The sequence below is a fragment of the Scardinius erythrophthalmus genome, assembly GCF_964197995.2.
Source record: "Scardinius erythrophthalmus genome assembly, chromosome: 25".
Lineage (NCBI taxonomy): Eukaryota > Metazoa > Chordata > Actinopteri > Cypriniformes > Leuciscidae > Scardinius > Scardinius erythrophthalmus.
Genome location: NC_138245.1, coordinates 26179214 through 26204872, shown reverse-complemented (window position 1 = coordinate 26204872; position 25659 = coordinate 26179214). Strand labels below are relative to the sequence as shown.

General features: G+C 35.9%; 1 protein-coding gene across 1 annotated transcript in view; it reads left to right on the top strand.

Moving 5' to 3' along the window:
• Positions 1-19603, top strand: part of xxylt1 (xyloside xylosyltransferase 1) — a 35621-nt gene extending 16018 nt beyond the window's left edge. Inside the window, exons 4-5 of the mRNA XM_081358049.1 lie at positions 1152-1284; positions 18272-19603. Of these exons, the coding sequence (XP_081214175.1) occupies positions 1152-1284; positions 18272-18668 (530 nt within the window). The 3' untranslated portion in view covers positions 18669-19603. The remainder of the gene's footprint in view (positions 1-1151; positions 1285-18271) is intronic.
• The last annotated feature ends 6056 nt before the right edge of the window (positions 19604-25659 follow it).

Sequence of the window (25659 nt, the reverse complement as noted above, 5' to 3'; positions counted from 1 at the left end):
TCCTTCAGAAATCATTCTAATATGCTGATTTTGGTGCTCAAGAAACATTTCTTATTATCATTGTTGAAAACGGTTGCGCTGCTTAATATTTTTGTGGAAGTCATGATGCATTCTTTTTCAAAATCCTTTGATGAAGAGAAAGTTCAAAAGAACAGCATTTGCTTGAAATGGAAATCGTTTGTAACACTATAAATGTCTTTACTGTCACTTTTGATCAATTTGATGCATCCTTGTGGAAAAGAAGTATTAATTTAAAAAAAATCTTACTGACCCCTAAACTTTTGAATGGTAGTCCAAGTAGAAAGAATATATTTTTCAACCAGAGTATATTACTACTGTTATCTGATTCCAGATGCCTACTACAGCAGCTCATTAAACTGTGATGGGATGAAGTATTTTAACTTTATATCAAATTATATCAAAGTTTTGTTTTGATCTCTGTAGACCAGGGATCTCCAACCCTCCTCCTGTAGGACTACCATCCTGCAGAGTTAAGCTCCAACCCTAATCAAACACACATGAACCAGCTGATCAGGGTGTTCATGGTATAACAGATCAGTGTGATGGAGCAGGGTTGGAGACCTCTAACTGTAGACTATAGATGTGCTTCCTGATTCATGGAAATTCAGCAGTTGTCCTCCTTTTATCATTGCTCATGAAGTGTTTTGTTGTCAGCCTGTGTGTTTTGAGGGGAGCGCTGAGATCGTTGATATTGATTGGTCTAGTTTCCGGTGCTTGTTTGGAGAGACGTCGGTGTGAAATGCCTGACCGACTAAACAGCTCCGGCTGGCCGCTCTCTGCTCATTGTTCTAATTACAACAAGCATAGTTCGGGTCCCCTATGTTTTGCTTTCCGAATGTGTGTCTTTGTGTGTCCTGCCTCTGCTCCACAATGGTGCGTCCAGAATGTTGTCTTGAGGGCTTTGTTGTGTCCAGTGTGCTCACACGAAGACCCTGGGGCCATCCGACATGAGAATTGGCCTCTGGATGATTATGTCCCATCATTTGTTATTTTGTGTTTTCTGCATTAGTACACCATTTTTTTTACAAAATCCCTTATTCACTGCATGTCTCGCTGCTCAAAACCTGTAGGATGAGGTTATTTAAGTGTTTGTTGATTTGCTTTATGTTTCTCTTTCTTTTGCTCCCTAGAACTGAAACGCATTGTTCAGCTGGACCTGGACCTCAAATTCAGAAGCAACGTCAGAGACCTCTTCCAAGAGTTTAACCATTTCCCTTCTAAGGCCGTCATTGGAATTGCACGTGAAATGCAGCCAGTTTACAGGTATCTGACGCAGCTCTATTTACAGTCATTTGATTGGGTTCACTGTTCTCAAATTTATACGCTCCCTACTGATATATCTGGTGCATTCATATAAAAAAGAAAAAATGGGAAAAAATGAAAAAAAGGGCTATGCAATATATTTAGCAATATCAGCCATATACAGTATATATGGTACAATATCAGTTAAGATGTTTGTTTTAAAATGCATCGGTATTGCTTGAAATTGTACATGCTCATTTCCCCTATTTAGGCTGTATATTTAAACTTAATTTGCCATCATCGATAAATTTTGTTTTAATGATAGTTTTATAATTTTATAGTTGTTAAATGTAAAGCATATCTTCAAACCTTAATGTTGGTTTTAGTGTTTTATTTTTAATTTATTTAGACAAAAGAGAATTTTAATATCTGTGAAAATAACATGAAAATAATGTTAATTTTGGTGCATTCCAGTGTTATTTATTAATTTGTTTTTATTTTAATATTTTCAGCTTCATTTAAATTTGTATGTGCTTTTGTCATTTTTGTTAGTTAGATAGTTAGTTAGTTAAATTTTAACCTTGAATTTTAGTTGCCAAGGTTTTCATTGTAATATTTATATTTAATTTCAGCTTTATTTCAATGTCAAAAACGAGTTTTAGTTAACAATAAGAAGACTGATGCATTCCTACTAAAAAGTACCATAATACCACCTTGTTTTGTATTTTACATGGTAATACCATGATCATTTGGAAGTGTACCATGGTAGTACAATGGTAAATATGATGCTGCATAATCATGTAGTACCATGGTATATATCAAAATCTCATGGTATTACCATCTGATACACTAGTACCCTCACTGTATCATCTGAGTACTATTTTGGAAATACTAGGCAAGTACTAATACTGTACATCAAACATGCAATGGAAATAGAGGTGCCAGTCTTATTTTGCATTTAAGTTTAGCAAAACTGTGACTTTGGCAGCTCTAGCACAGTCCTACTGTACAGTTTGATCAAAACAAATCCTGAAAGAGACTTTGGACAACCTGGTCTCCTGTTTCGCTTGCCAAAGAGAATGTCGAAATGGTCAATGCCGTTTGTCTTGTGGCCTGGCAAAGTCAAGCTGGACATGAAACTGGGACACATTTGGAACCGAAAAGAGGTGGAATCCTTTTCACAGTGTTCTCCAAGAGCCATCATGTGACTAGAGCTTTCAGGAAACCGTTTCTAATAGCTCCAGTGTTTAGTCACCGAAACATGAGGAGGAAGCTCAGATTGGTGATAGGAATTCACAAAGGAGGCTGTTTTTTTTTTTTCTGGTTGCTTTCTACTTCTGTGTTTGTGTGGTTCTGTGTATGTGTGAGAGATGGAAAGACTGTAGGGGCTTGTGGCCTTAAAAACCCACACAAACCTTACAATGATGTTGTGTCTCTTTCGAAGCAGACTTTCCTAGTTCATAAATCTCTCCTTATACAGGCGCAAATGTATTAAACAGCTTTAATTATTAGGATCTTGAACCGAAAGCTGTCAAGACCCGCATGATTGAACATACAGGCATGTTTTATCAGATTAATGTTGATTTTGATTGAGAAGTTACCATAGCAGTTCACCGGATGACATTAGATGGCGCTATAGTCACCAGCATTCCCTTGTTGAATGTTGTTTCCCTCTTCAGTTGTCCTACATTTCCATTAGATATGTCTCACTTCAGTCAGGGCCACAAGTCGAGTCTTTGTGTAAGAAAACATCAGCAAATTGTAGCAAGCACGTCTCTGTTAACCCCTTAGCTGTCACCCCCCTTTTTGAGAATGGACATTAAAATGCACTATTCAAGCTTAAATGGTTGTAATTCAAGAATGCTTTGGAGTATAGACCTAAGTTTGGTCTTGTATTAAAGGTAAAAAAATAGCAGATTATTGCTGAAGTGAAAGCACTTCAAAAAATTAAAGTATGAAAAAGTTATGGAAGTTTAAATTTACATTAAATCAAATATAATTTATTTAATATTTTTATTTTATATAAAATATATATTTTACAAAATATGTTTTACAAAAAAATTACTATAAAATCAAAGCCAAATATCTAACCAAGTTGTGTTCCAAATTTGAAGTTGATATCACAAAAAATGAAGTTCCCATGAGATTTTGTTTAGGCGTATTACCAAAAATAGCCACCGGGTGTCATTGAATTCCATTGAATTTTACTGTATGCATTCTACCATAACAAATTAATAAATTTCTGTCCAAATATCACTTCTGTCACAAAATATGGAATCTTGAGACTCAGACCTTTCTGACAATGTGTTTTGTCAAGATTAGAAAATATTCTGATCATAAATTATGAAACATAAGGATGCCCAAAAGGGGAGGAGCCTGATAAAATAATTTAGAGTACCGTTTCTATGGTAACACAATGTCCAATTTCAAAACAGTTTTCACAGGATGAATTCTGAGATCATAAGCTTTCAAATGATACCTTATTTATGATAACTAATAAAATATGTAATATAATAAAAAAAAGCGATAAAAAATATAATACAATATTTTAAAGGATAATATATATATTATACTTTTTAGAAGATAATATTATTTTATATTTTTTTATTGACAAATACTAGATTATATATTTTCTAATGAAATTTTAGCATAAAAACCAACATATCAATTATTAAAAGTGTGTGCGTCAACTTTTTGTGACGAAGGTCAGAACTCCTGTTATTACGTAGATTTTTTGAGGTGCACTCTTGTCATAAATTCATCTATTTATGTTCCTACATAATTTATAACAAAAAAACAGTCCTAAATATCTATTTAGGAGTCTTAGAACTTTCCAACGATATATAGTTTGTCATAATTAGATTAGGATTAAATAGTAATATAGGGAAGTAAAGTTAGGCGTGCCGTATACGGTACGGTGACCCAGGAATAATTCACCAAAATTGAAAACCTTGCCATATTTTGCTCACTCCATTGTCATTTTAGCTCATATTATTATTTTTTCTCCTTCCTTGAAAGCATACTGACATAACTGGATTGTCATCCCCAAAAAAGCGATACAATAGCTTTGCATGAGATTTTTTTTTATGATGTTATACATTTGATAATTTCAGGATGAGTCAAGAAAAGTAAGTTGGGGGTGAACTGTTCCTTTAAGTAACAGAACTCCATGTAAACTCCATTTAAACTCCAGAGTTTTTACTGTATTTTTGATCAGCCTTGGTGAGCATAAGATACTTTTTTCAAAAACATTTTTAAAAAATCTTACCGACCCCAAATTTTTGATAGTTGGTTGCTGTGATTGATGATCTTACTTCAGAATTTTGTATTTGACCGAAGTATTTCAGAGAGCGGTGTCAATTGAAGAGTGATATTGATAGATGTGACTTTTCCTTACCCGGTGTTATAAATTCACTATTATTTTCCCATTCCCCCATACAAGCATTTTGAAATCTAACATTTCATCATACATTTTTTTTTTTATCAGTCTATTCATCATTTTGTAGAGGATCCTGAAAGTGAACTATACTTGATGTGGTAGTGATCAGGCTTTCAGCTGTGTGAGGAGCTAATATCATTTCTGGAAATGAGCCACTCTGATGGAAAAATGTCCCCCATGAGTGTTCCTTCTCCACAACAGAGTGCAGGTTTTCCACAACAGTTCTCTGACTGCACACACAACTACTGTACGCAAACAATTGAGAAGAATGAAACATCCGTGGCACGTCAGCAGCCGCCGCACTGGGGTTTGGTGATGACATCTAACACCTGTGCCAGAACAATGACCCCCTAGGCCGCTCTAATTCACCTTTGGTCTTTTCTAAGCCCACTGGTCTTGCACTTTGTTAGCGGTGCTCCCTATGTTCGGGCGTCTCCTGGCACTGATCTGTGTGGTTCTTTCGGTGTTGTTGCATTACTCTTGCTGCAGCTGAGGCAGAAAGAACACACAGCAGGGCTGGAGATAGGCAAGTGAAGAGTTAGTTTAGCCAATGTGCTTTTTAGCTAATGAAGTGAGACTTCAGAAACAAATGATAGACTAGACTTTTTTAGCATGGTGGGTGTAACTATTTTGGGGATCACTTCTGAAAGGCTTACATTACATTTTCTTGCTCATTGGTTCAGTTGTCTTTTTGATTTTCACTTGACATGGGAGTAAGTTGGTTGTCATTTATCCAGAGCAACTTACAGCATGCCACGAACAGACACGACACAAAGCATCAGGCTTTGCAAAACAATATTTTTTCCTAATAAGTATTTTTGTCTTGGTTTCCAGTTAAATATAAGCATACTTAAAGATACATTTGTTTATATATATATATAATTAATTAATTGATAGAATATCTGGAATTCTTTTTTTTTATTATTTTATAAAAAATAAATATATTCATTGCTTATTGCTTAACTAATTTTGTGAAATTCATTTACCAGCATTTTTGCTTTCTTGTCCAGTAAAAACAAACGTTCTTAAAACAAGATGCATTTCTTTGAGAAGCAAAATGTCATAAGATATTGAGAATTGGTTTTGGAAAATTTATCTTGAATCGAGTTTGTTTCTTTTTTTAAAGCATACATTTCATTAAGGATTGTTAGATTTGTGCTTAAACTTAATTGAAAATATAAAAAATAAGAAAATATATAATAATAATAATAATAATAATATATGATTAAATAAAATCATATCAATAATTTTAAATTATATAAAAAATCTTAACTTATAATATTAAATTCTATGAAAATAACCTTAATATCTTATTTTGCCTGTCAAGTAAATGTAATTTTTTTTAAGGGAGTGTACATATATATATATATATATATGTACACTCCCTTAAAAAAAATTACATTTACTTGACAGGCAAAATAAGATATTACATTTTTTTTTTCCTCTCTTCTTTCTTTTTTTTTTTTTTAACTGAAAAATAAGATTTTGTAAAAGAATAGTGTAAAAGATTTTCTTAGTTTGAACATTTTGGTTGCTGCTTTCCCAGACCTTTAAAGTAATGAAACGTACTTTGCAGTGCATTTGTTCTCATTTTATGTACAGGATATTCAATTAGAGATTTGAACATATTTGTGTTGCTTGTATGGAATGTATGAAGCAGCTGAGTGGGATGTGAAGAGGTGCCGGAGCTCAGGATCACTTGAGCCCTCATATCTCGGTTGTGAGCCTCTCCCTTCCACCGGCCTCTGTTCCGACTGGACCAGGGCACAAAATGGAGCGTGGCAGCGTGCCAGGAGTCTGGAATCCTCACTGAGTGCACGGCTCGGGATGAATGCAAACACCGAGCTGGGAGTTCTCTAATCGGATTGAGAGCTTCAATATGTCAACAATTACACACACTTATCTCCCTGTGGAACTTAAGCATAAATGATTATTTGTTTTTGAGTACTCCTGTTTATTTATTGCTTGGCTTGAAGAGTAATTTTCATAAGATCTGGATGGAGATTAGTTGTTCCGAGCAGAGAAATCTTTTGTAAACAATCCGTAAAGACTTTTGCAGTTTTTGATACTGCTGTCTTTTTAGGCTTCTCATGATTTGGTTCAAGCATCAGTGTGCAAAATTCATTTTTTGGTGTCGTCAATATGTGGGTTCTTTCGACCATGGAAGAGGTCTAGATATCTCTTTAATTAAAGGTGTGTGGTGGTTTCACATGCCGATTTCATGCTATGGCTGCTTATTAAATTGTGCCGTTTGCTCCTGAAAATCCCCATATCTGCTTTATTTATTTTTTGAATATTAAACTCCTGAGACTCAAAAGACAAACAAATGGACTGTAGAGGACTTCAAACAATCCTGTTCAGATATAAGTTACTGCACCATCATTGTCTATCTGTCTGTCTGTTGAAATGCTTTTTAATTTAATTTTCACTTAAATGTTCATCTTTAAAACATTAATCATGTATTTATATTGTTTTGATGCCTAAATTTAATTTGTAGCATGTTTTATGCAATTGTTTTGATAGAGGGAAACAACATTCTACTTTCAACATTATATATTCTTCATATATTCTCCTTTAAATGCATTAAGTATCAGCTGTATGCAAAGTGACACATTTGGTTTTAGACCTTTAAAAATGGGTAAAATTCAACAATTTCAAATGGACCCACATTAAAGGAACACTCCACCGTTTTTTTTAAATAGGGCTTATTCACCTTCTTTCCTACATTTAGATAGGTGGGCAAATGCATTTTTGTCTCAGTGCATGCATTGTTTTAGTTTGACAGGGTCGGCGCTAGCTTAGCTTAGCATAATGAATGGAATCCTTTGTTGCCAGCTAGCATGTCCTGAGTAAAAGTGATATGAAAAAAAAAATAAAAAAAAACACCTAATTACTTCTTGTGGCCTGCGTATTCACAACAAGTACAAATAGCGATGCAGATTAACACTAGGCGATTTCCTAGGCAGATATTGACTTGGGACTATATTAGGGGGAAGCAGTGCTTCGCCTGTGCTTCCCCCTAATATAGTCCTTAATATATGTCAATATCTGCCTTGGAAATCGCCTAGTGTTAATCTGCATCGCTATTTGTACTTGTTGTGAATAAGCAGGCCACAAGAAGTAACTAGGTGGGTTTTTTAAATTTTTCATATCACTTTTACTCAGGACATGCTAGCTGGCAACAAAGGATTCCATTCATTATGCTAAGCTAAGCTAGCGCCGACCCTGTCAAACTAAAACAATGCATGCACTGAGACAAAAATGCATTTGCCCACCTATCTAAATGTTCCTTTAAGATCCCCATATGGGATTGAACCATGTAGGTCCTGAAAATGAAGATTCAATTTTGAGTTACAGGGCAACCAAACAGGGCAATTGTTTTGATAGAAAAAAAAAGAGATACATTTCTAGTTTCAGTAAAAAAATAAAAAATAAAAATAACAGACCCTTTCCAAAAAATTAGAATATCATGGAAAAGTTTATTTATTTCCATAATTCCATTCAAAACGTTAAACTTCCATAGATTATAGATTCAGGGCCCACAACTTAAACGATTTCAAGTATTTAGTTGTTTATTTATTTTGTACATAATTTGGGCTTCCAGCTCATAATACCCACGAAAACAGGATTTAAAAAAATTAGAATATTACATGAAATCACACAGTAATTACACAGTGATACCATGGTCATTGAACCAGGTTTTGGTTCTTTTGGCAGTGTGGGCAGGTGCAAATCCTGCAGGAAAATGAAGTCAGCATCTCCATAAAGCTTGTCTGCTGAAGGAAGCACGAAGTGCTCTGAAAATGTCCTGGTAGACGTCTGAGTTGAGTGGACAGCACAGTGGACCAACACCAGCCGATGACATGGCTCACCAAACCAACACAGACTGTGGAAACTTCACACTGGACTTCAAGCATCTTGGATTGTGTGCCTCTCCATTCTTCCTCCAGACTCTGGGACCTTGGTTTCCAAATGAGATGCAAAATTTGCTCTCATCAGAAAAGAGGACTTTGGTCCACTGTGCTTTATTAAATCCAGAGTCAACGCAGCCGTCTACCAGGACATTTTCAGAGCACTTCATGCTGACTTCATTTTCCTGCAGGATTTGCACCTGCCCACACTGCCAAAATAACCAAAACCTGGTTCAATGACCATGGTATCACTGTGTAATTACTGTGTGATTTCATGTAATATTCTAATTTTTTTAAATCCTGTTTTCGTGGGTTTTATGAGCTGGAAGCCCAAATGATGTACAAATAAACAACTAAATACTTGAAATCGTTTAAGTTGTGGGCCCTGAATCTATAATCTATGGAAGTTTAACGTTTTGAATGGAATTATGGAAATAAATAAACTTTTCCATGATATTCTTTATTTTTTGGAAAGGGTCTGTACATTCAAAACATTTAATATTTTGGCTTTCATCACAATTTATGTTTGTCTTTCTTCAGACAAAAATAACAAAATAACAAAATTTGAGTCAGGGAAGTGTCTGAAACTTGACTTTTTTTTCTTTCTTTCTTTATTTTAATACACACTGCGACCAAGCAAAACGTGTAAAAGTGGTGGGCACATGCTCTGTCAGAAGGGTTTGTGATGTCCTTTGTGTTCTGTCTAGTCTGACAGTGTTCTTTTTGGACTTGACGCGGTCACAGAAGCTTTTTTTTTGTGCCTGTGTTCTCTGTTCTTTTGCTGTGTGTCTGGAAGAAGCCCCTGGTGTTTAGTTGATGGGCACTTGTCTAGCATCTATCGTTTAAAGAGTGTTCTTGTGTCATTTTCTCTGCTGTGAGTTGTGAAGGGCCTGCCTGCTGTCCGCATTAATTACAGCAGCAGCGAGTCTTATCTTCACACAACCATTTAAGGTGCTGTCAGTCTGTGTTACTTTACACGTTCAGTCAAACACACATAAACATCTCAGCTACATAGCCTATATTTACGTCTTCCCGACCACCTTGACTAAAGATTGTTTTTTCCAGCAAAGAATGGAAGCATCAGACTGAAGAATTTTGCAATGTTTGCTGGAGCTCAAAACAAATCTGCTCCAGCTGGACATTGTTTGTCATTAATCTCAGCATGTGCAGATTTGGCAGTCCAGTCAGACTTGTCCGTGTGCTCACGAGATAACTTGAATTCCTGCTTGTCTGATGAAGGGTCCCCTGAAATGTCTAAACAATATGTTTTGAAAATGATCACAATCATTATATTGCATTACTGCTGTTGGACATTGTTGAGTGTAAAAAAAAAAGTGTATAGTTGATGAAACTTTGCATAGTTCATGCATCAAAACCTAAAGACCTCCTGTGGTGAAAATCAAGTTTTTAATGTTGTTTATATGTCTTTGTTGGTGTTTTTAAAATGCTTTAAGAAAAACCGTGTGCAAATTCATAAGTCAACACCATTGCATATTCATGAATCTGTGTATACTAAATGAGGCAAGGGTTTAGAGTTACATTCAAGCTATATTAAGTCATGAAGACATTTTTTTTCACTGAATTTAAATGTTATTTTGATTGAGTTTACGGATTAATATTATTGACTAAATTTGCATGCTAATATGCATTAAACTGGGCTGGTGTTTTCATTGTTAGTTTGTGTCTTTTTTCACAAATTTTTTTCAAATTTTAGTCATTCTGTCAAACCTACTGATCAGAAGCTTTATTTTTCCAGTATCAGTATTGTGATGACGCAAGGACATTCATTGAAGCTGTACCATTTGTTAATGTTATATCGTTCCAGTTTTTTTTTTCTTTTTTTTTCAGTTGTGATGCCAGGCTTTTTCTTTCAGGACAGGAAGTGAGTGCAGAAACAGTCAGGCCTTGTGGTAGTGCTGACAGGACTCCAGTCTGTACAAACAGATTTCTATCATGTCTCCCATGTAACCAGAGGGCTTTGTCTAGCCTCAGGGTCTGCAAATTAAGACCCGTGTCCAGTCCGTAAACACTCCGGCTCCGGATCTTCGTCACCACATCTGTGCCCATCCTGCTCTCACTTACTGTATTTGGCACCACGTCATTACCGCTACATGTTTTCTTTCTCTTTTGCTCTCTCTCTGTTCTTTCTCTGCTCTGAGCTGGAAGGAAATCACTCTTGCTTTCTGAACCAGTTGTCCTGACATAAATATTATGTCAGGACTTTTGTGTTTGGATTTGGACTGAGACGTTGCAGAGTAGCTGGTACTGTGCTGGTAGTGAACATTTCTAATCAATTTCATAAAGAAACCGCAAGTGAGATTTGAAAGTAGAAAGTCTGAAATAGTATAAGGATTGTTCATGTTAACTAATGTAGTTAACAAATGTTGACCAATGAAACCTTATTGTAAAGTGTTACCGAAATGTCATCTGACCACAGTTTAGAAATCTCTCATTTTCTGTTTCATGCCTTGATTTAAATAGAATTTTATGCCAGAACTCCTGCAGGTTTTCGCAAGGATTCATTTCCCCTGTTTTTCCTCCATCAGGCTCGAATCTTTCCTGTCTGTCTTGCTTCGCTCTCTTCCCCCAATCATTCTTTTCCTCCGTCCCAGTTAGTTCCTGACTTCTAGAGCGGAGCGTTGATGGATGGGGCTTCCCGTGGCCTCGTTCAGCGGCCGCCGTTGGCACTGAAATGCTCATCTTTGATGACGCATTAAAATTCAGCTGGCTTCTCAGTGCCGTGTTTAATATTTCACTAACTTGTTGCATAAGATCCCTCTTCCTGATTCTGTTCACATACTCTTATCTTTACTTACCACACTGATTTTATAGTAGTTGCATTTTTGATATTTTGTTGTTGTTGTTTTGTTGGTACTCTGATTTAGGGGTGCACGGAATTGAAAAAAAAAGCGATGTGCGATAACTCATTAAATAATGCGATATTCGTTATTTTAACATCAGTGTAAACCACAGGGTTTAGGGTTTCAGTTTTCACTTTATGAATTAAATATATACTGATTCTTATTAAAGCTACAAAAGTTATTCAGCTAAGAGCAGTGAGTGATTTTCTCTTTGTCTTTTGTTCATGACCCAGATTATTGCAAGCTGTTGCGATATGCATATATTGATACATGGGCGTCGGAACCATTGTATATGGGTGGGACAAGACCCACCCACTTTTTAAGACCAATGATATTGGACCCACTTACTTTTACCGTCTCTGATTCAGCGCATTTGTCTTTTCATAGCGCTGTCAGTCAAATCCTTTCCACTTGAGGAACTCCCTAATAAATGAAACTCCATTTCCGTTGAATAGCTACATTATATTTCTCAACGAGCCGCAACTGACGAAAGTAACCACCCGTTGTACCCTTCCAGTCAAATATTGCGTTGCAAACATCCATAACAGCTTTAAGTTGTCATTGCTGGCAAATGACCATGGTATTAGCGGGATAATCCAAGGATAGCTGTGCATTTAATGCACAACGTTGAGGCAAAGAACCGCCCGACGTGAAGTGGAGTTTAGTTTACTTGTTTTAATTAAAAGGCACCAGAATACATGAAATGGTATTTAACAGTTACTCCAGTAAACATTTTTCTGGGGGAGGACCCACCCACTTCTTTTTTTCTTCCGACGCCCATGTATTGATATATCCATATATTGTGCAGCCCTGATTTCTTGAGATGTGCATTGTTATGAAAAGGATGAGTACGCATTAAACATATTAAGTATGTCTTTTAAGGAATAGTTTGTTATTGTATTTTGAGTGCAGAATCACTCTCAGACTCATGGTGACACTGCAAGTATTCCTGCTTCTTTTGCTATATCATAAATCATATTAGATCAGATAACAATATTCAGCTTTGAACTTTAGCCAAAGGCTTTGTCGAGATTAAAAGTACCACGCTGCATTTCAGTGGTCAGCAGGCGGTAAACTTTTCATCTTTGGTCCCGGTTCCCAGAGGGCATCATCATCCCTTTGGTGCTATTGTTTGAATGTGTCTGATTTCCATATCCGTGTCACTACTAGTTCTTTTCCAAACCCCTAGTGAACTCACTTATAATGCAACATCCTAATATTTACAGGCATTTGAAAAGCAGCCTATTTGGGACATTCGACATGGGAAGTGTCTGCCACGTAACAGAGTTTGACGTTAACATGTTGCTAAACTAACAACACAACAATCTAATAAGCATAGAATGAAATTATGCATGTATGTATGTATGTATGTATGTATGTATGTATGTATGTATGCATGTATGCATGTATGCATGTATATAAAAGTGTGTATGCATATACACACATTATATAATATTGACACTATATATATATATATATCACAATATTATATAGTGTGTGTGTATATATATATATATTAATGTTTATATGCATTATAATACACACAAGTTTTCAAATATTTTAAAAAAAATGTTATAATAAATATATAAAATGTTTTGTTTAGATATATTAAAAGCTAAATATATAATAATATTTTAATAATAATATAAGCACTTTTTATAAATACATTTATAATAAATAAATATATTTATGGCGTTCATATCTGATAATTTTAGTCTCAATACATACAGTGCACATAAAATTACTTTTCTTGTATTACACTTTCACTTAATGGATAATGTTCTGGCAGAAAATGACCAGTATCTTATTTGTTTTTCCTACAGATTTTCTTATACAGTGTTCATTAGGCATTATGAGAAAACTGTGAATGAGGAATGACAGCATTGTTTTTGTTTCTGAACTTGTTTTTTTGGCACACAGAGATTTCTGTTCTTGTAAAACACAAAGAGCTTGGCACAGAATGTTCTTTCATTTTTTGAGAGCCGCTGTTTGACATATTTCAAGTGGGGGTTTGGCTGCCTCTGCTTGAGACAAATGGCAGATCATTTCAAACCTTGATTTAGTAAAACAAACTGAAGGTCATGAATATTTTCAGCGCTTTTTTCAGTAGCAGGTGCAGCTCAAACGATTGAGAAAGAATGACAGAAAAATTAGTTAGCAAATATTTATTTAAAATCTTAAACTTTTTGGTGAAGAAAGCTTCCTCCTCCTCTCACATCAGGTGCCTTAATCGGGTGGTAATTTTCATTTCTCTCCCATTTTTAAGTCTTCTCTGGTTTTTCGCACAGGTTCTAATGTCCTTAAAAGCAAATACATTAGCATTTAATTTGTTTTTAATAAAGAAGAAAGCTCTGAAATACTTAAAGCACCAGCAACTAACTGCAGTTTACTGTTGTGTCAGTTGAGTGGCTCTTGTACACACAAGCCACATGGTGTTTTTCCCTGCAGTAGCTTTCACAATATATTAATTTTCATAATCTTTAATCAATACTGTTTTTTGTTTGTGCTTTTTTGGAGTTCTGACTTGAGAAATGGATTGTGTATAAGTGCATAATGCTGTCTTTTCCAAGAATGAAACCATTTGAAGGAAATGTTTATTTCATGTGTAAAAGCGCATTGGGCCTATTAGCCTGTAAGAGGCAGTGGAAATGATTACCTCATTAGTGGTGTTTCTTAAGGCTGGCTTCACTGTTACTATTGCTCATGCTTACAGGATTTGGACATTCATATCCACATCCTAGCAAATGCCTAGCATTTTCATTTTAAAACCTTGATTTAGTAAAACAAACTGAAGTTCATGAATATTTCCAGCGCTTTTTGTATTGTGAAATAATAAAAAAAATGTTTAAAAAAAAAAAAAAAAAATCGCAGTATATATTTTTTGTAAATTATTTTAAAATTATTATATAATATTATGTTAGATAAAATAATATAATTTGTATAAAAAAGTATAAAATGTTCTTTTAAAAATATTATTATAAGCCTATTATATTATAGATTTTAATCTGTCATTAACCACATAATAATAATATTATTTATAAAAGGTTATTTTTAAAGTATATTTATTATATTATATTATATTATATATTATATCAATTATGTGTGTTTAACAGCATTCTGTGTTGGAAATGACTGATGAAGATGGCTGTATTTTATCAATAAATTAGATGTATTTTCTGATGCTAATTTCAGAGGTAGCATTTCATGTGTCCTTAATACATTCTATTAAATAATATTTTCCCGCTTTTAGTTGAAAAAATAGCCACCATGGTTTGCTTTAGATCCAGTTTTTAATGGTGATGAATTCTTCTAGATTTGTGCTGCAGAGCACGTACATCCTCTCAGACAGACAAATAGGTCTTGCCACTCATAAAGAAGATAGTAAAACTTGACATGAAATGTGGAAGTGCCATCTGACATTCCTCTGGAGTTTATGAAGGAGGCCGTTAAACAGCAGGGAAAAGTTGTTTGTGTTAAAATGTCGATGCTGAGCTGAAGAGATGACAGGAAGTTGACATTCTGCTTTCTCAACCCACAAGGTGACACCCGCTGTTTTCGACTCTGACTTCACAAATTCCATTTAAAGACTGGATAATGCGACTATAATTGGGATGTTTCTGAAGCTTCGCTCATTAGGGACGGCCCAGGCACGCACAGATCCTGACCCAGAGTGCTCCAGTCATGCCCTTAGATTTAGCGTGCAGCATTTTTTATTTCTTGTCATAAATATTTAATTCTTAAAACTCACAGAAAGTGGTCTAAATATTCTGTATTTGGGTGCTGGAATTAAAGGAATAGAGATGCACAGAAATGTCACTGTTTTTAGTAATGTTTTCAGTGCTTGGACTGAGGATGTATTAATCTTTATCTAAGGAATAGGTCACCCCAAAAGGATAACTCTCAAAATCTCATTTGGCTTTGTTATAACTTATTATTTGATTTAACTTTAAAGCATACATTCATGCATTTATATTTGTTTTTTATTTATAGAATAGCTTTAAAAAATACAAACAGTGTATTACAGTGTATAACACGGTTTATATGATAGTTAATTGATTATCAGAATAATTGTTAGTTGCAGCTCTACTTTTATGGTGCTTTTGTCCTTTTTGGTAGTGATGGGAGAAACAAAGCTTTTCGAAACTTTAAATCAATTAAACCAATTACTTTACAAAATAACTAGCTGTTTCGCAGCTATGGAAACGCAATACGCTGCTAGAAAACACAAATTTTTGAAACTTTAGATAGGTTGCCTTAATAGATATGGATATGTTTTTTTTTTTTTTTTTGGTCATGAAAATGTCTAGTTAAAAAATCTAGGACCACAATGGAAATAAGTTAATGCAACTTTATTGTGTTATATTATCCTTGACAAAGAAGTTTTGCTATTTTAATTACTACTGTATTGCTACTTTTTATGTCAAATAAACTGAACTCAACTCAAACAGTTATGTTTTAAAAATGAAATCATGTGACTTTCGCAGATTCATCTTTCAAATCACTGGTTCGAAAAAAATTATGCTTTACTAAAATTATTAATACTACTAATAATAATGATAATATATATATTTATTTATTTATTATTATTATTATTATTTTTTTTTTTTTTATCAAAATATCAATACAAGAACGAAAGTCATACCGATTTGGAACAGCATCAGTAATGACCAAATTATTCATTTGTTGGTCAAATTATTTTGCTTTAAAGCGTATACTTTGTATCTTTACAACCAAATTCTTTTAATCGTGAATATGTTGGCTACATTTTAAAACGTGCAGGACAGGCCTTTAAACAAAAGAATGAACTTTTATACCTGGGCCCGTATTCATAAAGAATCTTAATGCAAAGAGTAGCTCCTAGTGACAAAATTCTAAGAAAATTCTTAGAAATGTGGGCGTTTACTCTTAAATTTAAAGAAAAACTCCTAGTAAAGAAAAAAGTAATTCAGAAAGCATCTTAACCCTTAAAAGAGGTCTTAAGGTCAAAATTGTTAGGAGCACGGACGAGGACTTTTAAGAGGCCTAAGAGTTTCTTTAGCAGAGGAGAAAATGGCAGCAAGACGAAGAGGGAGAAGAAATGTGTTGCAGACAATGGATGACAGAGAGTTAATAAGACGCTATAGATTAGATCGTGCAGGGATCATGTTTGTGACTGATCTTTTTAGAGACACGCTAATATCTCCGACACAGCGCAGAAATGCCATAGCGCCTGAAATGAAAGTAATCACTACATTACGATATTTGGCAACTGGGAAAATTCCATGTTTGATACATTAAAACCAACATTCAAACCACTGCTTAAATAGACATGCCAGCAATCAGTGTAACTGGAAAGAGTGGAACAATTTTTATCATTCTAATCAATCAAATACCTTATAGGAAATCAACAGCATGGTAAGTAAAAAAAGGATTTATACACATATATAATGTGTGTGTGTGTGTGAGAACGATCAAATAGGAAAAATTACGCATGTAAGTTCAAAGTGGAGGCTTAGAATAGACCCTATACTTAAAATCACTTTTTTTTTTCCTTCTTGGACAACCAACCAATCACAGTTTTCAAAAGATTGTGTCATATATAGCAACGGGGTCAACCCCGCCTTCTTACTAAGATAAAAGTTTTTGTATTTTCCTTACTCAGAGTTGCTCTCAGATCGGTCCCGAATCGCTCTTAAGCTAAGACTCCTACATAAAAGTTTTTAAGCTAAATTAAGAGTTTTCTGAGAGGATTCTTAGAATCTTTATGAATACGGGCCCTGGACTTTACTTAGACTTGTTAGAGGAACAGGAATCTCACAGAACTCTCAGCAGCATCTAAACTTCAGAAGTGACCCTGAGTTAGTGTTGTCTTGTTCTTGTTTACCTGTGCTCCTGTTGACTCTAGCAAGCCTTCTCTGTGAAGTGCTTCCACTAAATTGGAATCTCTGTGAGAAAGATAAAAGCTTTAAGTTTGTCTCATCCTGTCTGGTTCTGTTCTCCTGCTGTCAAATGAACTGTCCAGAAGCAGCAGCTTCAGAAATCTCTTTGTTGTTTCCTACCCAGCTTGGGCTTTTTAGAGCAAGAGAGAATCTATGAACTTCAGGAGAAGCTCTGAGGAATTCCCTGCAGGGGGCATTGACTTGATGGATCAAAGCTACTTTGAATAAGCATAGATTTAGCACTCCACAGTCTTCGGTGTGAGCAGTGCACGGTGTTGGACCCAGCCCTCATGCTTCATCACCGCAAATTCCCAGTTCAAAAAACTAAAAAAAAAAAAAAAAACATGCAAGGATTTTCCACATGCCACAGCCCTTAAGTTGAGTTCGCCTCAAGCTTATAGCCTTGGGTCAATCTCACATCAAAGTCTCAGATTTAATTTTTCACTTACCAACTTCATACTTCAAAGTTATAATGATTTAGCCATTCTATGCCGTTTTTAAGTACTTGTTTAGGCAGAACTGTGGGTTCTGGTTATCTGTTGTAGAGCAGCTCTCTGTTGTTTTAGACCTTAATGCTTGTTTTTCACATATCTATGATTTATGCATCCTACACCTGAAATATCGTTCTTCTGCTATTTTCGGCGCACCTTTTTTTGTTGGTTAGCTTCACTATTCTTCAGTGAAGTCTCTACTCCCTGAAACGGCACTACTTTCACCTAGTTCTTGAGATAAAAACAGCTTTATGTACAAAAATACCTGGGCAGTGTCATAATTTTTCCCATTTTATGGGTTTGTTCACATCTGTAAACCTAGGTATGATACTAAAGCTATAATTCTTTTCTTTAATCTTTTTTCCTCTGTATTCACTGTGTGTTGTAGGCACACATTCTGGCAGTACCGCAAAGAGAATCCCAAGTCCCAAGTAGGCGACCCTCCACCAGACGGGCTGCCCGGCTTCAACAGCGGCGTAATGCTTCTTAACCTCGAAGCCATGCGTCGCTCGACCTTATACAACCAGCTTCTGGAGCCCTGGCGGATTGCCCAGCTCGCTGAGAAATACCACTTCCGAGGGCATCTGGGCGATCAGGATTTCTTCACCATGATCGGGATGGAGCACAGGGAACTGTTTTACCCACTTCCATGTGGCTGGAACCGACAGCTTTGCACTTGGTGGAGGGAACATGGGTACGGTGACGTCTTCCAGCTGTACTATCACTGCGATGGCCCGGTGCACATCTACCACGGCAATTGCAACACTCCTATACCTGATGATTGAGGGTTTTCGAATGCTAAATTTTTGATTAAACTCGAGTTTTGTTTGCACATCTTGAACAAACTTTAAATCAAGTGGGCCGAGGCAGAAGTGACTCATTGTTAGAGGTGCTAATAGGGTAGCATTCCCATGCCTACCACATTTACACTATATATACTCCAGCCATTACCACATTATTCATTCATTTAACACGATTGAGGCTGTTGATGCCTTTCCAAAAGTTGCTGAAAGAGATGGTTTAAATACTGGTTCTTTTTCTCCTTTTAAATGATTCAGTACATCTTTGACTCACTCCCAGTAGTCTCCTCATGCAGGTGTCTCGTCGAAATGCTCTTAGACAGCAGGTTGGGAAGGAGCCAATCAGAGCGCACTTTTCCTTACCTCAGTGCCTCTCTGTATTATTTACAGGTACAGTTGCACTCTTGCAGTCACATTAAGGTACCACTTATGTCCGTAAAGCACTTTAACTGTTTTTAACCTCTCTTTAACTTTAATTCTGTGTGATACATTCCCATTTTATGCCACATACTCCACTCCATTTCTCAGTTTTTATGCAGCGATGATGAAAAAAGATGGGGAGAAAACGGTGTTGACCCACTTTCCTGAGATTTTTGCGTGTGCGAGCGCTGACTTTGGAAATCTGTTTTCTCTGTGATGTGCAACTGTTCGCCTTAGAAACCCAAGATACACTGCCTGGCCAAAACAAATCACTGTTTGGATTTAAATAGGCAAATGTTTAAGAGTCTATGATTGGATCATTATTGCAGTTATTATTATGTTTCTAGCATGTTATATATTTGGCAAAGGTTTACAGTAGGGTTGGGTATCGGTTGGGTTTTATCCGATACCAGTACCTACTCGGTATTTTTCAAACGGTTCCGGTGCTTAAACGGTTCTTGAAACGGTACTTAACAAAACTAAACCGCACACACTTTATCAAAAAAATAATACCTCTGTGTGTGTGTGTGTGTGTGTGTGTGTGTGTGTGTGTGTGTGTGTGTGTGTGTGTGTGTGTGTGTGTGTGTGTGTGTGTGTGATTTTCTGAAAAAGATTTTCTAATTTCTGATTAAATGAAAAATTGTGCTGTTTAAAAGGCTACTGATGTAGCCGATAACACTTGAGTTAACATCAAAATTTTGTCTTCTCATATTATGACTTTTACAAAACAGAGAAATATCTGACACTGAGCAGAAATATTTAACACACACAGTATAGCCTCATATAAATATACTTGATATTGATATACTTCATACTTGATATGCAAGATTTGCAGTTGGCATTAAAATATTAGACTTATCCGAAGAGGAACACTGGCAGCTGAACTTGAACTTTAGTCAGGCGTGTCAGAGGTTTTGGGTTCTAATCCGCATTCGTAGTTTTTTTTTTTTTTTTTTACGATTATGCTCATCAGTGGTTGTATATCAAGCAGGGACACTTTGTGTCCATTATAATTTGTGATTTCACCAGAATGAATAGATAGGCGTCGTCTAGGGCTTAAAGGGATACTCCACTTTAAAATGAAAATTCTGTCATCATATACTCACCCTCATGTTGTTTCAAACCTGTATGAATTTCTTTCTTCTGCTGAACAGAAAGGAATATATTTAGAATAATATCAGTAACCAGACAGTTTCTGGTCTCATTGACTTCCATAGGCTAGTAGGAAAAAAAATACTATGTAAGTAAATGAGACCAGAAACTGTCTGGTTACTGATATTATTCTAAATATCTTCCTTTCTGTTCAGCAGAAGAAAGAAATTCATAAAGAATTGAAACAACATGAGGGTGAGTATATGATGACAGAATTTTCATTTTAAAGTGGAGTATCCCTTTAAATCAAACTTCATTCACGCACATATGAAACCCTTGCATACACATAGGCCTACTAAGTAGTCATACATGTATACTGCTGAATGCTCAAACTAATATGAAATGCTCAACATCACATCTAAAGTCGCTCACGCACAAACACGCAAACTCTACACACACGAGACGCGCGGAAATATCCGCGCATACTCATCTGAGACGCGAGCACACACACACATACACACACACACACACACACAAACTCTCCGCGCACATAATCATATAGACGGCGCCTCATAAATAGATCGATCTCCGCAACGAAGCGCGCGTCCGAGTGACAGTGCGCGAGCCACAAGAGAAAACACTGTATCCGCGCCACTGATCGCAGCGGCAACGAGCACTTTGATCACTTGATTTAAAAAACGCATTTCAGCGCAAAATCGCCTCTTATTTAACAAACGAACTAAATTAATGCTCGCTCTGCTGGTTAACTGGAGATGTTATTGGATCATTCGTGCCGCGAGATGTTTTATAGGGGGCGGTAAAAAACGTCAGGCACCGAAATCAGGCACCGAAAGTTTCGTTCTTATTCGGTCTGGTTACTACCGTTTACGTCGGAACCGGTTCCCTATTGGAACCGGGTCTCGGTACCCAACCCTAGTTTACAGAGTGCTTGACTCTTGCATTGCCAATATAAGATCTTGACCAAAAATGAATGCACCTCTTAATGGAAATCAAAAGTTGTTGTGATGTCATTTCCATCAAGAGGTGCATCGATTTTTGGTCAAGATCTTGTATTGGCAATGCAAGAGTCAAGCACTCTGTAAAGTTTCCTCCAGCACATCCCAAAGACTTTCAATGAATTTAAGGTCTGGACTCAGAGGTGCCGATTCATGTGTGAAAATGATTCTTCATGCTCCCTCCCAACCATTCTTTCACAATTTGAGCCTGATGAATCTTGACAATGTCATCCTGGAATATGGCTATGATGTGTCTTCCTACATGATTGTTTAAGAACTGAAAAGCTACACACTCCATTAATAAGAACTGTTTCCAAACATATAACATGCTAGGAACATAATAATCACGGCAATAGTGATCCAATCATGGACTCTTAAGCATTTGCCTATTTAAATCCAAACAGCGACTTTTTTTGTCCGGGCAGTGTAGCATCTAGAACATCTGATCGTCGGTCTCATCAGGAAAACATTTTTGCCGAGGTGCTCTAATCCGCCTGTGAAATGTGGAAGTGGGATTTGCTGGAGTATTCCAAAGGGAACAGCCTCTGCCCTGAGGGAGATATGCACTAGATTTCGAGGACAGAGCACTAGCTGTTGTGGTTGACTGGCATTTATTGAACGATGTTGCTGTTGGCAAAGCTCTGCACAAGATTGTGTGAAATGCGCGTCATAATCTCCGCAAAGTCAAATCAACAGGCCGGATAGAAAGAACTTAGAAATGACTCCTCACATGTGTTGCCAGGCAGCCTTGAGATCCCACTTCAAGCTCTTCTGTGTTAATAATTGAATTTTGTGAAGTTAAGGACTGCGTGTTTTGGGATTTTCAGTTAATTTGTTTTTTGTTTTGGTGGGAGTGCAGTCATGTTTTGTCTAGCCATTTCTGTTATAGAGACCTACTTTTGCCTGATCAAGTTAAAAGCAAAATGTTTTACTTATTAACCTTTAATCTGCTGGTCTCAGCAAAGTTTCCAATCACATGAAGTATTCTAACCTTTTTTCCTTGTTTTATTTTTTATCCGTTACATTGGGTCTCATTCATGAAAGATGAGCAGAGCATATTTCTGTGTAAATCCTATTTTGTACATTATCATAAAAAGGTTTTGGGTCGGAAAGATTTTTTATGTTTTTGAAAGAAGTCTCTTATGATCACCAATGCCAAAAGCAGTAATATTGTAAAATAATATTACAATTTGATAAACTTTTTAATATCGTTTAAAATGTAATTTATTCCTGTGATCATTACTCTAGTCTTCAGTGTTACATGATCCTTCAGAAACCATTCTAATAAGCTGATTTGCAGTTAAATAATAATTTCTTATTATCATAATTTGTTGAAAACAGCTGTGCTGCTTAATATCTTTTGTGGAAACCATATTTTTTTCATTCAGGATTATTTGATTAACAGAAAACGCAAAAGAACAGCATTTATTTGAAATGGAAATCTTTTGTAACATTATAAATGTATTTACTGACACTTTTCAGTAATGCATCCTTGCTGAATAAAAGTAGTAATTTCTTTCAACAAAAAAAAATCTTAATGACCGCAAACTTTTGAACGGTAGGGTAAATAGGCAAAAAGGCTAGTCACAATTTGTTTTATGAACACTTTACACAAAATTGGTTTACATTTATCATATGTGTGTGTGTGTGTGTGTGTGTGTGTGTGTGTGTGTGTGTGTGTGTGTGTGTGTGTGTGTGTGTGTGTGTTTACCTTGTTTTTTGTGAACAAAAGGCACCACTCAGGGAAGATTGATTAATGGAGCAAAACAAGTTCTTAGTATAAATAAAATTTAATACAACTTCCACAAACCAGACTTAAACAGAACAGGTTATTTTTCTTAATATAACCACCTGTTTGTCCTTCAATTTTGAGTATTGAATGTAAAACACTCACTTGTTGTGTTATGTATGTCATGGAAATTGCATATTGCTAATGAACAAAATTCTAGAAGTGAAGTAGCACCAAATTTTTTTATAAATCTAATATATCGTTCTCTTAATTCAAATGTATTGTTGGTCCGAATAAAATTTCCTGGTATTTCCTAAGTTTCTTTAACATTTCTCTTCCTTTATGCATTAAAAATGAGCAGTAGTCTACATGTTTTTGCATGTTGTAGTGTGGCTATACCAGTTTGAATATGAAGTGGAGCTCTCATAATCATTAGATAACTCTCCAGTTGAATACCCAAGGGTGGGTTTCTGTAATTTCATCAAGCATCCTTATGTGTTGTGCGGAGGCCTGTGTCCTTTATCCCAGTTTCAACTTGTTCCAATTTTCACAACATTGTCTGAGCTGGCAGTGTTTTGCAGCATTGGTGTCCAGGAAAGGGGCGTTGTGACCTAAATTCTGTCACCTAACAACACAAATGATCATCCTGTTCACCAGCTGCTTCTGAGAATCTTCTTTTGCCCTCCTGCTTTAAGTGCCCTCATGTTGTTTATTGTAGACCTATATGTACATGTTTTATGTATAAAGCATCACAGAATGGCAGTCTAGAAGGATCTTAAGCAGTTTATATCAACTTCATTAAGATTAACAGCAAAATTACGGGGTTATCTCCTGACCTGCCAGAGTACTTGTTTTCCGGTCATTTATGGGATGTTGTCGTGAACTCATTTGCAGTCTGAGGGTGGAGCTGTTTACACGACACCGTTTTCAATTAAAAATGGAAAACTTTTTTTGCGTTTTGGCCTTTCATTTACATGACAACGGTGTTTTTGAGAGCCTGAAGACAAGTGTTTTTTTGAAGTGCAATTTTTTGAAACCGATGCTGTTATCGTCTTCGTGTAAACTAAAAAAAAAAACAATTTGTGAAAGCGGTGATACCATGCACATGCGTATTACGTGTTTCTTTACAATGCAACATCGCCAACTGGCCTGGCAACATCATAAAGCGTTTTTCTCATTATCCATTTTTCATATAATGTGATTTCTACATTTATGTTTTAATCTATTGATTTTAGTTTTTAGTGGTTTTATTTATTTATTAATTTAGACACATTGGCCATTAAATCGTTATCAGCTACTGTATAACATTTAACTAATTATCAGCTTATCTGATAAGCTATTAAACTATTATCAGTGCAACCATCATTCAGCTTTTATTAAAATTTAATTACATCCATTCACTTTGGCACTGCAAATCGCTGTCAGTGTGAAATCTCATTTTGAGGTTTGTTCAAATCCTTAACCGTTGCAAGTCATAGAGATTCTTGCTGGACACATTGCTGGTTATTAGTTGCCATAGAGGGTCTGTTTTTTTATTCCTCAGGTATGCGTCTAATCCATCAACACAGATGCATCTTTGTCATTAAACTAAGCACTTTTGTCATATAATTAATTCCTACACTGATATGTTTGCACTGCAGTGTAAACACTTATCTTGATGGATAAGAGCATCGTAGCAAGGACTCTAATTTTGGGTCAGACTCGTGCAGCCTTTTAACTGCGCTCATCCCATTAAAATGTCATTAATTTACCCTAATTTCAAGCTCATTTACCGTCAGGGGCACATCACCGAGCCGTGTATCCACTCATCCGCTGCTCTGTGTAACTCGATAAGCTGAATCACGTCACATATGACTTTTCTAAAGCCTGTGAGAAGGGGATGAAGTGACCAGAGTCCTCCTTTTAGTCGGATTAAATTATGCTTTTTGTCCATCGTCTCCTCAGGCCCTCTGTTGTCAGAAAGGTGCTGGTTATTTGGGCTTTGCTCATCACAATCACAAAGCTGCAGGTGAGGGCTGCACTGACCTACATTAATGTAGCACAATAACCTATTTTTCCACTCTTAAAATTCTATTCTGGTGCTTTTAGTTATATACCTAGGTTTATCGTCATGAAAGCACCAGGTGCATCCGTTGTTTGTTTGCCCTATAAATCTGAAAATAAGTTATATAAAATTTTGTCCAGATGCATTTTTATAAAATAAATGATTCACAAACAGAGTCAGGACATTTAGTTCCAAAGACAATACATTCATTTCCATTCATTTTTTGACAATTGCTTATCCAACTTTATGCCCATTGTGTGCATATTTTAAATGTGCACCTTAAGTTGTTAGTTCACCCAAAAATTAATATTCTGCCATCATGTACTCACCCTCATGTCATTAAACATGTAACACTTGTAACGCATGTAACATAAAATATTTTTTTGTCCATACAATGAAAGTCAATTGGGTCCAATGTTGTTTTGTACTCCTTTGATTTTCATTTTATGAACATAAACACTTCAATTCTTCTTCAGAAAGAAAGATTTGGAATGACTTGAAGGTGAGTGAACTATCCCTTGAAATGATCATAATCGAATTCTCCCACAGATAAATTGGTAGAACATGCGAATATTTGCGATATTCCATTAACTTTGTTCTTTTATTTGATAGGGACATATTCAGACTGGTGCTGTGACTCACTGTGCTGAACATTGGGACCTTTGAAATTGAAAT